At 55.0% G+C, this 15,192-nt stretch overlaps 1 protein-coding gene across 1 annotated transcript; it reads right to left on the bottom strand.

Annotated features, from left to right (window-relative positions):
• Positions 1–8,268: 8,268 nt before the first annotated feature.
• Positions 8,269–13,731, bottom strand: VSX1 (visual system homeobox 1). The gene is made up of 5 exons (XM_040981224.1): positions 13,323–13,731; positions 10,014–10,092; positions 9,551–9,674; positions 9,070–9,250; positions 8,269–8,558 (listed from the first exon to the last, which is right to left on the bottom strand). Exons 1-5 carry the CDS (start codon positions 13,729–13,731, stop codon positions 8,269–8,271), a joined length of 1,083 nt encoding a protein of 360 aa, XP_040837158.1.
• Between the last annotated feature and the right edge of the window lie 1,461 nt (positions 13,732–15,192).

The following is a 15,192-nucleotide window of genomic DNA, read 5'->3' as shown; positions in this document are numbered from 1 at the left end:
ACAGGGAGGCCCTGGTCTGGGGCTGGGGGCAGCAGACGGAGGGAAGTGAAGCTGTGTGGAAACTCTGTTCTGTATGGAGCAAGGTGAAAACACTGCAGGAAGTCCAGACGCGGAGAGAGGCGTGGGCACACACAGGGTTAAAGTTGGTGCGTGATTCTTCATGAACCAGAAAGCCTTCAGTGGGAGAATTGGGACAAAAGCCTGTTGGACCAAAGCTGACCGTTTGTGATGGGATGAGCCAAGTTGCCTCCTGCAGTGCTGGCATCCTGTGTCAGAGCACCAGTTAGCATCCTGGCTGCTCCTCTTCCGTTCCAGCTCCCTGCTCAGGCACCAGGGAAGGCAGGGTCCTGGGCCCCTGCGCCTCAGACGGGATACCCGGACGGAGTCCCTGGCTCCTGGTTTTGACCTAACTCAGCTTAAGTGTTGGGGTCCTTTGGGGAACAAACAAGCAGATGGAAGGTGTGTGTGTCCTCCTCTCTGTCTCTCTGATTTCAAATAAAATTTGTAAACAATTTTTTAATAAAAGATTTATTTTTATTGGAAAGGCGGATATACAGAGAGGAAGATCTTCCGTCCAATGATTCACTCCCCAAGTGAGCACAACGGCCGATGCTATGCCTATCCAAAGCCAGAAGCCTCTTCCGGGTCTCCCACGCTGGTGCAGAGTCCCAAAGCTTTGGGCCGTCCTCGCCTGCTTTCCCAGGCCACAGGCAGGGAGCTGGATGGGAAGTGGAGCTGCTGGGATTAGAACCGGCGCCCATATGGGATCCCGGGCGTGCAAGGCAAGGACCTTAACCACTATGCTATGGCGCCGAGCCCTATAAACAATTTTTTAACGTGGTCAAAAAGTGGAGTGTATAGGGGAGGAACAAGTAGACAGAGTGAACCAGGAAATGCACGCCCAAGTCCCCTCTGTGCCAACTGTGAGTTCTATCCCCCACTAGGTAGAAATGACCAGAGTCAGAGGTATAGAAATTCTGGGAAAGGGAGAAGCAAAATGTGGAATGTGGGACACTCACAAAACGTGGAAACAAACAGGTGTGGGGAGTTTCGAAAGGAAGTCTTGGCGGAAAGTCCCCGGGTGAGCCTGAGCGACCGTGCAGCAGCTCAGAGGATGGGGCGCGACGCTGCCACGCGAACCAAGATGCGCGAACACCTTGGCTGTGCTGGGGCTTGCAGGCGGTGGCCACAGCTGCTGGTTTCAGGAGGGAGCTAGAGCCTCGCGGAAGGAACAGAATAGAAATTCGTCTCCACGCAGATGTTACCCTGGAAGTTTCAGGGGAGCAGAAACTTTGTGGCACCCAGGGTCATACAGATATTTATAACATCATTTGCGGGCGGGCAGGAGGCGCCTGTAATAGGCTGGATCTGCAGGGTGTTGCTGCGGGAGCCTTGGCCAGGGCCTGACCAAGGGGAATCACCTCCTTGCGGTGCGTTTAGACGCTAACAGCCGCGGATGCCAGCAGGGAGCGCCAGCGCACCGGTTATCCGCGGCGGGAAGCAGTGGGGGCTGGCGAGGCTGCAGGTGACCTTGTCGGGCCGGGGTAGCCGCAGCCGTGGGGGGGCCCGGCGAGGTGGAAGGACAGGTGCTTCGGAGTGAGTCGCTTTCTGCAGCTGTGCGGACCTGGGCTTTATTCTCAGAGAACTGCTCCAGGCTGAAGAACAGGGCCTTGAACGGCGGCAGCCTACACCGCGAAAACAAAGCTGGGGAAGTCAGCTGGCCAAACCTGGACGTGGTGTCAGATTTAGGATGCTGTAATCAAGGCAGCATTGCATTGGGACCAGAACACCACTTCGAAGGCAATGTTAGATATTGTACTTGGCAGTGCATGACAGAAAGGAACACTGTTTAGGTTGAAAATATGTGTTCTGTTTACGTCTGCAACACTGTTTTCAAATTCAAAATACTACGTGTATTTTATGAACTTGATATCTCTTCAGGTTATTTAAGAAAAACGTCTTAATTCGCAGGAAATACATATTAAGATATAAAGGGGTAGGGCCTGGTGCCACGGCATAGTAGGCTGACCCTCCAACCCTTTGGTGCCGGCATCCCATATGGCTACAGGTTCATGTCCCGGCTGCTCCATTGCTCATCCAGCTCCCTGCTTGTGGCCTGGGAAAGCAGGATGGCCCAAGGCCTTGGGACCCCACACCCAGAAGAAGCTCCTGGCTCCGAGCTTCAGCTCAGCTCAGCTCTGGCCACTGTGGTCACTCCAGGAATGAACCAGCAGATGAAAAAAATCTCTGCTTCTCTTTCTTTTCATAAATCTGCCTTTCCAATAAAAAGAAAGAAAGAAAAAAAAAATTTTTTTAAGTGGTTTTGTCCTTTGAATGGAGAAAACAATGTCAAATTTTAGATACTATTTTCAGAAATCTAGAAAATACAAAAGACAAAAAGTATCCAGAGCATAGATGTGATGACTATTTTAAAGGATCCTTATCTTTTTCTAGTGATATTGGTGGACTTATTTAAGTTTGTGTCTGTTTGAAAGACAGACCATGGGTAAAATGGAAAAGGGATGGAGAGGAGGAGGAAGGGGCTGGAGAGAGAGAAAGAGAGAGAGGAAGAGAGAAACACACAGAGAGAGAAACACAGAGAGAGTGCATCCATCACTGGTTCACTTCCCAAATGGCTGCAAGAGCCAGGGCAGTGCCGGGCAGGGCTGGGCCAGGCCGGGCAGGGCAGGGCAGGGCAGGGCAGGGCTGGGCAGGGCAGGCCAGGGCAGGCCAGGGCCAGCACAGGGCAGGGCTGGGCAGGGCTAGCGCAGGGCAGGGCAGGGCAGGGCAGGGCCAGGGCAGGGCTGGACAGGGCAGGGCAGGGCAGGGCTAGGCAGGCCAGGGCAGGGCAGGGCAGGGCAGGGCAGGGCAGGGCCAGCGCAGGGCAGGGCAGGCCAGGGCAGGGCAGGCCAGGGCAGGACAGGCCAGGGCAGGCCAGGGCAGGGCAGGCCAGGGCAGGGCCAGCGCAGGGCAGGGCAAGGGAGGGCAGGGCAGGGCCAGGGCAGGGCTGGACAGGGCAGGGCAGGACAGGGCTGGGCAGGCCAGGCCAGGGCAAGGCAGGGCCAGGGAAGGGCAGTGCTGAGCAGCGTTTGGGACCACTGGGCAGGGCAGAGCAGCGTCGGGCAGGGCAAGGATGGTTAACGCTGGGCAGCACTGGGCAGCGCTGGACAGGGGAGGGCAGGGCAGGGAAGGGCAGGGCCAGGGCAGGCCAGGCTGGAGCCAGGAGCTTCTTTTGGGCCTCCACATGGTACAGGGCCAGGTCCTTCATTCTTTGTCCCCTGCCTCCCAAGGTGTGTGTTAGCAGACATCTGGAGTCTGCGTAGGAGCTGGGCCTCAAACCCACGTGATCCGAGCTGGGATGCAGCTGTCTGAACCAGCACCTTAGCCACATGGTTTCACGCCTGCCCCGACACTGGCATAAAGATGCCACTTTGCTGTCTCCATGTGTTCCTTTGGAATGTGCTTGTAGAACTTGCCAAAAAATTGGCATTCTGCCATGTACATAAAGCTGATCCCAAACTGCCGGATAGTGAAGATAACAAGCAACTCCCTTGAGTTTTAACAGTAACACACAGGCCAATGGTAGCTGGAATGCTAATGTTTGTCCACTGGCATGGGCGGGCTCATGAGAGCTTGGAGGTGTGAGCTTGTAAGGGGCCTAGGGGATGGTGCTGGGGTGAGGGTGTGTGGAGACCCGGGGGCTTGTGCCCAGGTAGGCAGTGCAAGCCTGGGAATTTGTGCACCTGCTTAATAGTGTGTGGGGTGGGAGGAGAGCGTTAGATTAGCATCCTGGCATGGTGTGCTGGTGGACCGGGCTTGGAGAACTGTGAACATGCTTAGATCTTGAGTGGGCTGAAGGGTAGGGTCCCAGGCCAGCACGCATGCAGGAGCTTGGGTCCCTGGTGGGTAGGCAGAGCTCCAGGTCAAATGCCAGCCTACTGGAAGAATGGCTTGGGAAGGCCAGGCTGGAAAACATGTGCTCCCAGGTGTAGGGACTGTGGAGTACTGAGGGAAGAGGGTACAGGATGTGTGGGAGGGAGAACCACCGAGGGAGTATGTTGCAGGTGAGAAATGACTTCTGGGGGGTTTCCACCAACTAGGCCACTGAACTTGCAGGTAAGCAAAGGACCTGAGGCCAAGTGGTTTGGAGGATGGAAGCTGGAGGACCTCTCTGGGTCACATCAATGCACTTGCCCACGTGGGAGACCAGGGCCAGGCTAGTTAACATCAACTACCACCCACCAGTGCACATTAAGCTAGGGCTGGAACAGGGAACGGGTAATGTTAGGCTGGGCCATGACACTAACCACACAGCAGAGAACCAGGAGTGCGGGCAGATTCTGTGCTGAATATGTGGGTTCACCCCAAAAGAACTACCGTATTTTCTGGTTTGCTCAAGAGCTTGGGGTAGAGACAGGCTGGTCCAGGCTGTAGTACCTACAGGCATACCCAAGAATAGGGTGTGGGGCAGGTCATGCTGCAACACCCACCAGCTCACACAAAGGCCAAGACAGAGGGGGCAGAATATGCTGGGTAAGGGCCTAGAACCCACTGGAACATGTGACATCTGGGCTCCTCTAGTGGGCCGTAGCTCCCACTGGTGAGCATGTGATTCAGGCCAGGGTGTTGTCAGGCCAGGCAAGGCAGCTCCACTTGTCAGCAAGTATATGGGTTGGTTATGGTGGGGCAAGCCTGGGGCAAGGCTGGGCCAAACCTTAGGACCCTGGCATGTGCAGGAGCCAGGATGCAGTGCCAGCTATGCTGGGCTAGGTTATCATACCTACCTGTTTGCATAAAAAGCAGAGATGGAGGCAGCCTGGGTAGGACTAGGCTCTAACGCCCACCAGTGAGAGCAGAAGCAGGCTGGGACAGACCAGGCTGCAGCATCCAATGGCAAAGGCCAAGACGGGGGATGGGCTATGCTGGGCTGGGTCAGAACAACCACTGGCACGTGCAAGGTCTGCAAGGCTAGGAGCAGGCCTGGTTGGAGAGCTAAGCGGATAGCCTGGTGGGTTGTTGTTCCCACTGGTGAACATGAGGGCCAGAATGAGGGCGGCGAACTGGGCTGAATAGAGAGAAAGTGAGGAATCCCATGCTGGGCCACTGCTCCCGCTGGTGAGTGTGAGAACTGGGACAAAGGGCAGAGGAGGATGGGCAAGGCTACAAGGCCTGCATGTGAGCTGGTTTAGGGAGAGAGCCATGCTGGGTTAAGACTGAATCCATTGGTGCAGACATGAGCTAGAGTGAGTGCAGGGTGGTCTGGCTTCGCCACAGCATCAACTGCAAGTGTTGGGACTTGGGGAATAGTCCTGTCAAGCTTGACTGCAGAGCTACCTGAAAAATGCAAGATCTGGGGCTGGGAATGGGCCTAGTAGGGAAAGTGTGGCACCCCTCTGATGGGCAGCAGCTCCCGCTAGTGCATGAGAACCAGGACTGGGATGAACCCGGTTGGACAGGCAGTAGCACCTGCCAGCAGAAATGTGGGCTGGATAGCTGGGTCAGTGGGGCTGAGCTAGACTGCAACACCCATTGATGTGTAAAAATTCCAAATGAGGGGCCTGACATGGTAACACCTTGCAGGCGCCAGGATTCCATATGGGCACCGGTTCATGTCCCAGCTGCCCCACTTCCCATCCAGCTCCCTGCTTGTAGCCTGGGAAAGCAATTGAGGATGGGTCAAAGCTTTGGGACTTTATATGTGTGGGAGACCCGGAAGAAATTCCTGGCTCCTGGCATTGGATCCGCTCAGCTCCAGCCACTGCAGCCACTTGAGGACTGAACCAGCAGATGGAAGATCTTTTTCTCTGTCTTTCCTGCCCGTAAACCCTGCCTTTCCAATAAAAATAAATTAAAAATCCAAATGGCAAGTGAGACTGGACCAGTCTGCTGCACACACCATCACATACCGGGGCTGGGGGTGGGCCAGGGGGTGGGGGTTAATGGGGTTTGCTCCAACTGCATTGCAGTTCCCACTAGTGTGAATGAGGGTTGTGTGGTGTGGTGGGCAGGGTTAGGCTGCGGTGCAGCATCCACTGGTTTGCATGAGAGATGGGGCTGGAGACAGAACTGACCCAGTAACTTCAATCACCTTATGTGGGTGATGAACTAAACCAGACTCCACACTGGCTGGCACACAGAGTCAATTCTGGGGTCACCTCAGACAAGGTTTCTTTGGGGAACCCTCCCCAACTGGACCCCTGGACTCAGAACTCCAACCATGAGAATCGCAGGATTGGTGCTCCGACCACGTAGTGCATGTGTCAGAAGTGGGCCTCCTCAGTTGCTAAAGACAGTGCAGTGGACAGCATGCCCAGACGCACGTGGGAGGATGTGGAAGTCCATTGGGTTTGCAGAGGACATCTCGTATCACAGCAGAGGATGGAGGACAGAACAAACCGTACAACTCTCCCAAGCAAGCTTTGACAGCAAGTATCCGGGGCAATGGAGACTCTCAGATGGACTATGTCAGCCAATGGACTTGGCAGGAGTGCCTCATCCTTGGATCAGTGAGATGGACAGCATTTCAGAACTATTAAAAGCACTTGAGCAGTACCCTCGGAACATGCCTCACATCCGGGGACCCTGAGATGACATTGGATGGCTGTTTCTGATCCCCGGGTACTGATGCAGTTAGCCTGCTGAGCGCAGCTTCTCCCCTCCTTTCTCCCCTTGCCTCAGATAGAGCAAGGAAAAAAAAAAAAAAGAAAGAAAGAAAAGAAAAGAAAATGGGAAACTGTGGTCTCATCCATGTTCTCCTATTCCTCAATCCTTCTGAACTTAATGAGTGGTCCACATGGGCATGCACCCTTCTCAACTACGTAAACATCATCAGAAATAAAATCTAAAAAATAAATAAAAATAAAAACCAAATACTTATGTTTGCTGTTTCCCTGTGATGTCAGAAACTGAGTCAAATGCAAGAATCTTGTCACGCTGCTTCATCTTCAGAAAAACGAGTTGAATTATTATCCCTGTGTTACTGTGGCAATCTAAGATCAGAGAGGTTTTATGTGTCATCCAAGATTCCTAAAGAAAAGGTGACAGGGCTTCTCTCTCTCTCTGTCTGGGCTCTGAACTCCCAAAGGTGACAGACACGGATTCAGCCCGTGGTCCATAGGAGCTTGTGAAGGAACACCTGGTACCTGGTACATGCTGCAGGATGAAGAAGGATGGCTTCGGTGGAAAGGCACTGAGTGGGCCAAGCGTTGGGCAGGGCAGCTCAGCTGCTGGTTGAGATGCCATAGCCCAGGGTGCCTGGGTTTGAGTCCTGGCCCGGCTCCGATGCCAGCTTCCAGAGTGCCTGGGTTTGAGTCCTGGCCCGGCTCTGATGCCAGCTTCCTGTTAAATGCATCCCCTGGGCAGTGGCAGGTGATGGCTGCCTTACCGTACACCCCATGTGGGACACCCGGATGGAGTGCTTGGTTCCTGACCAGCAGGGAAGGGAACTTAGTCTGAAATCTCTCTGCCATTAAATTTAAGAAGAAAAAGGGGATAGGAAGAGAGAGGCTGCCAGAGGGCTAGCAACAGTGGGGTTGAGCAGAGCATGACAGAGGTGTGGCTAGGGACAGACACCCATAGAAAGCTTATTTTAAAATAACAAGTAATCAGCAATTGAAATACATGAACAGAAACATATATGAGCCCCAAGCCACCAAAGTGCTTTCAAACATAAATTTTAAGAGGCCATTGCTTCCAGATGCCCACCGGCTGTTCCAGTATTGATTCCTGTGATGTGGAGGAAGAGGGGAGCATGGCTTTGTCACCATTCATCCATATGTCCTGCTGTGTGTGGAGTTCAGCAGAACACAAAAGCATTACCTAGCCCGAGAAGTGACATAGCCAAGGCCAAGTTCAAGGTGAAGATACTGGCATTCCTGTATATATCTGCATGGAATCGTCACTGTCCACACATCTGATCCTTCTGTCTTTTCCAATTCAGAGCAAGGGTGTCCGCTCTAACCTGATGTATGCACGCTGTCCATCTCTCAAATGGCACCCAGTGACACAACCCCAACAAAGCTCTACAAGAGAGAATCAAATGTTTACACCAAAAGTTGACTGGTCCACGTGCCTTCAAAGAATGGGTTCCTTGCTAGAATGAAACTAAATGACGTTTTCCCTAAGCCACCCCACAAGTCTCCCTCTAAGAAGTCTTCTTACGAAAGGGCATAAGAATGAGAATATTCGTCTCAGATCACTTTTTCTTTGGAAAATGCCAGAGAGCAGACACACACTTGTGAAGCCCAAGCAGCTGGACCCTGTGGGGCCTCAGGAGGCTTCCGCCTTCCCCGGCTGGGGCCTGTCCAGCTCCATGACGTCAGAGCATCCTTGGGCACCCGCTCTGGGCAGCACCTTCTTGCTTTCCTGCCGGGCAGAGCTGGAGAGATCTATGGCTCTGTCTTCCAGGCCGTGCTCGGGGCTCTCCTGGCATGAGCCTCTCTCCAGTCCTGCAGGCCTCCGGCTCAAGGCTTCCTGCAGGTGGTCCGGATCCCACAGTCCCGTCAGCCTGTCATCACTTCCTGGCTTCCTTACTGTTTCTGTGGATTTTTTATGCATTCCTTTGCAAAAACAGAAACAAAAACAATCAGTAAAGAAAAAAAATCAGAAACTCAGCGATGACGTACACTTGTTCCTTAAACTCGTCATTGTGGATGACAGTCCCTGCCCGCCTCTTCCTTTCCCCCCGGTCCAAGGAGGGTCAGTAGTAGGCTTCACATTCGGCTCCACTAGCTGACCACAAGTGGCAAAGGTGCCTTGATGGCTAACAGTGAGTGAGTGCTTTGCTCCCCGGTTCACAAGGCCAGGTGCCTGACATTAACTGTGTCTCAGCCTTGTAACAGCATTCCATCCTTGGTCAACACAGCACTTCCATCCTGCAAGTCTAGACCACTCATGCACTCTGAATAAGCCGTCAAAAGCTGGATGCAACCGTTCCACACACTGCTGACAGGTGTCAGGGGTAGCATTAAGCCAACTATCAGCTACCCCAGGCCATGCAAGCCTCTAGACATTGCCAGGCAGGAGCCTCACTATGTGCACAGACACCACAACCCGGAGCCTCTTCCTTACCCAGCAGCCATGGCACACAGGCCCCGCGCAGGCCCCCATCGGCAGAGTTCAGCACCGAGTCCGGCAGTGGGATGCAATGTCGTACCATGGCCCCATACAGCCCATACTCTGCCATCACGCTGCTGCCGCCCCAACGCTTCTCTCGCTTGCGCCACTTGGCCCTGCGGTTCTGAAACCAGACCTGCTTGGAGGCACGAGGGAACACAAACAGAAAGTGACCTGGGGTGGCCCACCGCCCACTGCCCACCCCTGCTATGCTTCTCCTAGATACATCTTTATACAGTTTGCAGCATATGTTACCATGAAACTGCAAGGAACGACTCAGACAAAAGGCATGGGGTCCGGGGGACAGCCTCTGTGTTGTGTGTGGGTAGGACAGTGCTGGACTGGGTGGGAGTAGCCATGGGCTGGCTTGCTGGGTGGGAGGCGGTGACAGGTTCCCTGGGGAGTATGCGGGAAGCAGAGAAGAGCCCCTGGGCACCTGTATGCGATCTTCTGGGAGCTCAGTTTTCACAGCCAGCATTTCCCTGGCATACACGTCAGGGTAGTGGGCCTCGCTGAATGCCTTCTCCAGCTCTTCCAGCTGATGGGCAGTAAAAACAGTCCTGCAGAGAGCCAGAAGCACACGTGTGGGCACAGGCCCAGACCAGGCAGGCAGATTTCCCACCTTAAGGGCCATGTGCCTGCCTGGCACCTCCCAGGCACCTCCCTGCTCCCAATCACACGACCACTGATGTTCACACCCAAAAACCACCTTGACAAGTCATTCCTGAGACAAGACCCGTCTAATGCGTGCATGAAACCATGCCTTAAACATGCTACGAAGACAGTCTCCTCCTGGACATGAAGATTTATCTGCCCCAAATGTCTGCTGTGCCCTTGTCCCTGCCATCCGGGAGGTGTAAGAGGATGCCGCCCAGCCCCAGGGCTACGGGTGTTCATACCTGTGCCGTCGCTTCTTCCTCTTGCCCAGGGAGGGGGAGGCCTTCAGGTCACCCCTGTCTTCTGAGGGGCTGTCATCATCTGCTCTCACAAAGACAAGAAGCGGACCTTGAAGGCAAGTAAGGTTTCCATTGCATGTCCTGGTTTTTACATGAGGATGGGCGCAAGTGTTACGTGAACGTGGGCATAAGGAACCCCCTGGGAGTGTAAGCCATGGGCACACACTTCACAGCACCCTCACGTTGTGTCCATTTTTCAAACTCCCAGGAGCTGCCACGGTTTTCCAAGGGGGAGGAGCCCAACACCCAGAGCTGCAAAATGACAATTCCTAGATCACACTGGCAAGCAATGGTGCCGACGTGTGAAACCAAGGCCTCTTGGCCACTAATTGCATTTCCTGTCCCCGCCGCCTCCAGACCCATCCTTTTATATGTGCCTCCCCACTCCTCATCTGTTTTTTAAATTAATTAATTATTTGAGAGACAAAGTTTCGGAGAGAAAGAGAGGGAGAGGCAGAGCTGTTCCATCTGCTGTGTCACTCCCCAAATGGCCACAACATTGACGCAGGCTGAAGCCAGGAGCCTGGAGCCCAGAGCCTCCTCTGGGTCTCCCACATGGATGCAGGGGCCCAAGCACTTGGACCATCCTCCGCTGCTTTTCCAGGTGCATTAATAAGGAGCTGGATGGAAAGCAGGGCAGCCAGGGGTTGAACCAGCATCCAGATGGAATACTGCTGCTGCAGGCAGAAGTTTAACTTGCTGTACCACAACGCCAGCCCCATCTCCCCCATATCCCACACCAGCCCCACTCATCTTAACGTCTACACCAGCATTTCTGAAAGGGGGGAGGGGAGCTGAAAGTAACCTCAATGCTGTGCCCCATCAGAACTTCTGGAGGCAAGATCAAAACAGAATTTCTCACAAGTGTGCTCTGGAGGCTCTTAGACACCCCTAAACCAGGAAGAATCGCTCTCCCAGACACCCCTAAACCAGGAAGAATCACTCTCCCAGACACCCCTAAACCAGGAACAATCGCTCTCCCAGACACCCCTAAACCAGGAACAATCGCTCTCCCAGACACCCCTAAACCAGGAAGAATCACTCTCCCAGACACCCCTAAACCAGGAACAATCGCTCTCCCATGCCTCATCTCTTCCTGTCTGACATATCAAAGGTTCCAGATGGAAAAGAATGCAGGAGGACCAAGCTATCATCAGATTTCTAGTTTGACAAAGCATGACTGGGGAGCCTGGCATGGCAGCCAAGTGGCTAAAGTCCTCGCCTTGCACATGCCAGGATTCCATACGGACACCGATTCCAACCCCAGTAGCCCCGCTTTCCATCCAGCTCCCTGTTCATGGCCTGGGAAAGCAGTCGAGGACGGCCCAAAGCCTTGGGACCCTGCACGTGTGTGGGAGACCTAGAAGAGGATCCAGGCTCCTGGCTTCAGATCGGCTCAGCTCCAGCCACTGCAGCCACTTGGGGAGGGAATCAGCAGACAGAAGATCTTTCTCTCTGTCTCTCCTCCTATCTGTATATCTGACTTTCCAATTTAAAAAAAAAAAAAAGGCATGAAGGGGGCAGAGGAGCTATGATGCCAGCAGGGACACTCACACGCCACCTCCAAGGACCTGAGCTCAAGTCCCAGTTCTCGCTCCTGCCTGAGGCCTTTGCATGCCGACCCTGGGAAGGGAGCTGAGTTCCTGCCACTCATGCAGGAGACCTGAATGGAATGCCTACCCCCTAGCTTTGGCCTGGCCCAGCCCCAGCTGTTGGGAGCATCTGGAAGCTAAACCACTGGGTGAGAACTCTGTCCAGCAACCTACAAGTATGTCTCTGCTTCTCAAATAAATAAAATCATTTTTAATTTAAAAGCATAACTGCTTCAAGTATTTTTTTTTTGGTCTAAGATTGATTAATTGGTTGTTTTCAAAAGGCAGAGCAACAGAGAGCAGAGAAAAGCAGAGAGAGAAAGCCGAAGAGCCAGTGTGTACAGATATTCCATTTGCCAGCTCACATCCCAATGACCCCAACAGTCAGGTCTAGGCGAAGTTAAAGCCAGGAGCTCCCTCTGGGTCCCCAAGGTGGACAGTAGAGACTTAACTACTTGGGTCATCGTCTGCTGTCCTCCCAACTGGCATCTCCTGGATGTGAACAGACACTGCAATCAGCAACTTACTCCACTGTACCACAATGCTGGCTTCACTTCAAATATTCTTAAAGGATGAATAAAGACAAAAATAATAGAAATATCACTACCTTCTCCTACATATCTCAGTTCGCTCAGCAGAAAACGGAATGCTTGAGCAGAACATTCCGTGTTGTGCTGCTAACCCCTAACAACTAGACACTGGTGTGTGGCTGGTCAGGTTGAGATCTGCTGTGAATACAGAAACACTCCCCTATAAGTAAAACACTCTCCTGGTTACGAGTAAAATGTTGGTATTTGCACGTCTTGGATTTAAAGCACAGCATTCAAATTTCCACCAAGCAAGCAACCACGAGGTATTTCTTCAGCTCAGTTCTGCCTCCACACACAGGGGTTTCATTTGCTTTGCCTTTTTCTGCCACCAGTGCCCGAGGACCAGAGAGCCCATCCTTGGAAACCGGTTTTTGATTTCCACTGAACCAATGGAAGGGCGGTAGGGGTGGTCATCGCATGCCACGCAGAGGCTTATGGAAAAGTCCTTACGGGTCCATCCACAGCGCGGTGCCTGACGACCTATGCTGCTTGGGCAGCGCCTGGAGCGCCTTCCACCCCAGGCATTATCGCAGCTCCTTCCCCTTCCCTGGCAACCCAGCCTTCTCAGCTTCTCTGGCCTTTGACATTCATAGAATGCCACTGCTCCTTTCTCTTTCCCCCTGAAACTTCTTGGATTTGGGAATAACAGATGCACCCAGAACCCAACAGAACCCTCTAGGCGCCAGGGGTGCGCGCGCGCGCGCGCGGCGTCCCAGCTGAGAGCCAAGGCCGCAGGCACAGTCCCTTTTCAGCACCCGGAGAAGCGGACAGTTCTCACGCACGTGCCAGCCCTCGGAGGGGTCGGCTGCTGGCTGCGCCCTTGCACGCCCTCCCGCACCCCACTGCCACCCCACCCCCGCCATTCCCCGGGGTCTCCTCGCATGACTCCATCCGGCCCGTGCCATGGGCCCCAGATGCAGGAGGATCGAGGTCCAGCCGGGGCGATTACACCTCCCGCCTCTACACACACACACACACACACACACACACACACACACACACACACACACACACACGGGATCCCGAGCTTGGGGAGCAGCAGTGAGAATCAGGGGCAGGGGTCTGGTTACCGGACGTCGAGACGCTCTCGCCGCGTTTCTGGCAGGCCGGCGGCGGGCCCCCGGGGGGCTGCGGGGCAGCGGATTCCAGCCCCGCCGGCGGCAGGAAAGGCACGTCGGCCAGGAGCAGGTAGGGCGCCCGGGTGGAGGCAGCTGGGGGCTTGGCGCCGAGGCCGCAGAGGAGGCCCAACCCCAGCGGGAGCGCCCCGGGAGCCAGGCAGGAGCGGCTGAGGCCCGGGCCCGGGCCCGGAGCCGCCGGTGCGCCCTCGCAGCCCGAGCCCGGCGCGGGCAGCTCGGTCTCCAAGTCCAGCAGATCTGTGATGGCGAAGCCCCGGGGGCGCGAGGCAGCGGAGGACCCACCGAGCGCCCGCGCCGCCCTGCTCCTGGTGCGCCCGTCGGAAGGAGCGTCCCGGCCGCTCATGTCCTCCCAGCCGACGAGGCGCGACCCTCTCTGGGCCCTGTGCGCTGAGGGTCGCAGCTCGGAGCGAGGTGCTTTATACGGCTGGGCAGCCCCGCTCCAATCGCGTCGCGAGTCGGACGAGACAGGACGCCACCGACCCCGCGCCCCTCCCCCGGGTCGCCGCCCCCGCAGCTGCAGTCAACACCGCCACGTTCTTAGTCCTGCTTCTGTCCAGCTGGCCCCCTGCTCGCCTTAGCCCGGTTCCCGGGGGCGGAGGGGGTGTGCGCGCGTGACCCCAAAGCGTGGCCTCGCACATGTAGCCTGGCCTTGCTTTATACTAGGCCCTCCCGGGTGGACGCCCCACGCCGGCGGCTTCCAAGCCTTCACAGCGCAAGACACAGCACTTGCCCCAGACACCGCCAAAGGGACCTCGGTCTCCGAACCCCAACAGGGAAAGCCCCAACATTAAAGCAACAACAAAAAAGCTTATTTAACTCCTGCCCACTATAGCTCCCGTCATCCTCAACCCCGCTTTGGCTGCTGGGTTGGGGGCGGAGTCCCAGCTCAAGCACGCTGGGGGAAGGGCGCCAGGTGGAGGCGGGCGTAGACAGCCCAGGGGGACGCGGGGAGTGCCGGGTGGAACCGGAGCCCGGGAACCTCAGACAATAGTAATGATTATTATTACCTAGAATATGCATGTGGGGCCTGGCGAGATAGCATAGTGATTAAAGTCCTCGCCCTGCACGCCCAGGATCCCATAAGAGCGCTGGTTCTAATCCAAGCAGCTCCACTTCCCATCCAGCTCCCTGCTTGTAGCCTGTGGCCCGGAAAAGCAGTCGAGGATGGCCCAAAGCCCTGGGACCCTGCACCCGCGTGGGAGACCGGGAAGAGCTCCTGGCTCCTAGCTTCGGATTGGCTCAGCTCCAGCCGTTGCGCTCACTTGGGGAGTGAACCATCAGAGGGAAGATCTTCCTCTCTGTCTCTTCTCCTCTCTGTATATCCGCCTTTCCAATAAAAATAAATAAATCTAAAAACAAAAAGAATATGCAAGTGCCAGGACTTTATCTGGATGGTAAGGATCGAATTAAAGTAAGGCTGTTTTATTTTAATTCGTGGGACTAACAAACTCGAGTCCGATTTGATCCTGATTGAAAGAAAGGTCGACTTTGAAGAGAAGCTCTCCCCGTTTGCTGAAATAGCCGCAAGCAAAGCTCCTGGAGTAAGCTGTTTTCGCCTGTGGCGGGGGGCCCACCCGAACCCACCTTTCCCGATCTGGGAACCCTGGGAACGGCCTCTCTCCGGGGCACCCCGCGGGTCCCCGGGGCCGCAGCCTTGCTCCTGTGTGGACCCGAGACGGAGGCTGGCTTTGCTGCCCCAGCCTCGCGACACGTCCTGGCGCAGCGATTAAACCGGGACCTTCCGATAAAGACAAGGGCCCGCGCATTAACTTTCCGTTATTAAAGGAAGACCCAAATCTGCTCC

Source organism: Ochotona curzoniae, unplaced genomic scaffold (genome assembly GCF_017591425.1).
Source record: "Ochotona curzoniae isolate NIBS_2020 unplaced genomic scaffold, NIBS_Ocur_1.0 contig_3520, whole genome shotgun sequence".
Classification (NCBI taxonomy): domain Eukaryota; kingdom Metazoa; phylum Chordata; class Mammalia; order Lagomorpha; family Ochotonidae; genus Ochotona; species Ochotona curzoniae.
The sequence above is the reverse complement of the archived record's forward strand: the minus strand, read 5'-3'. Positions and strand labels throughout refer to the sequence as shown.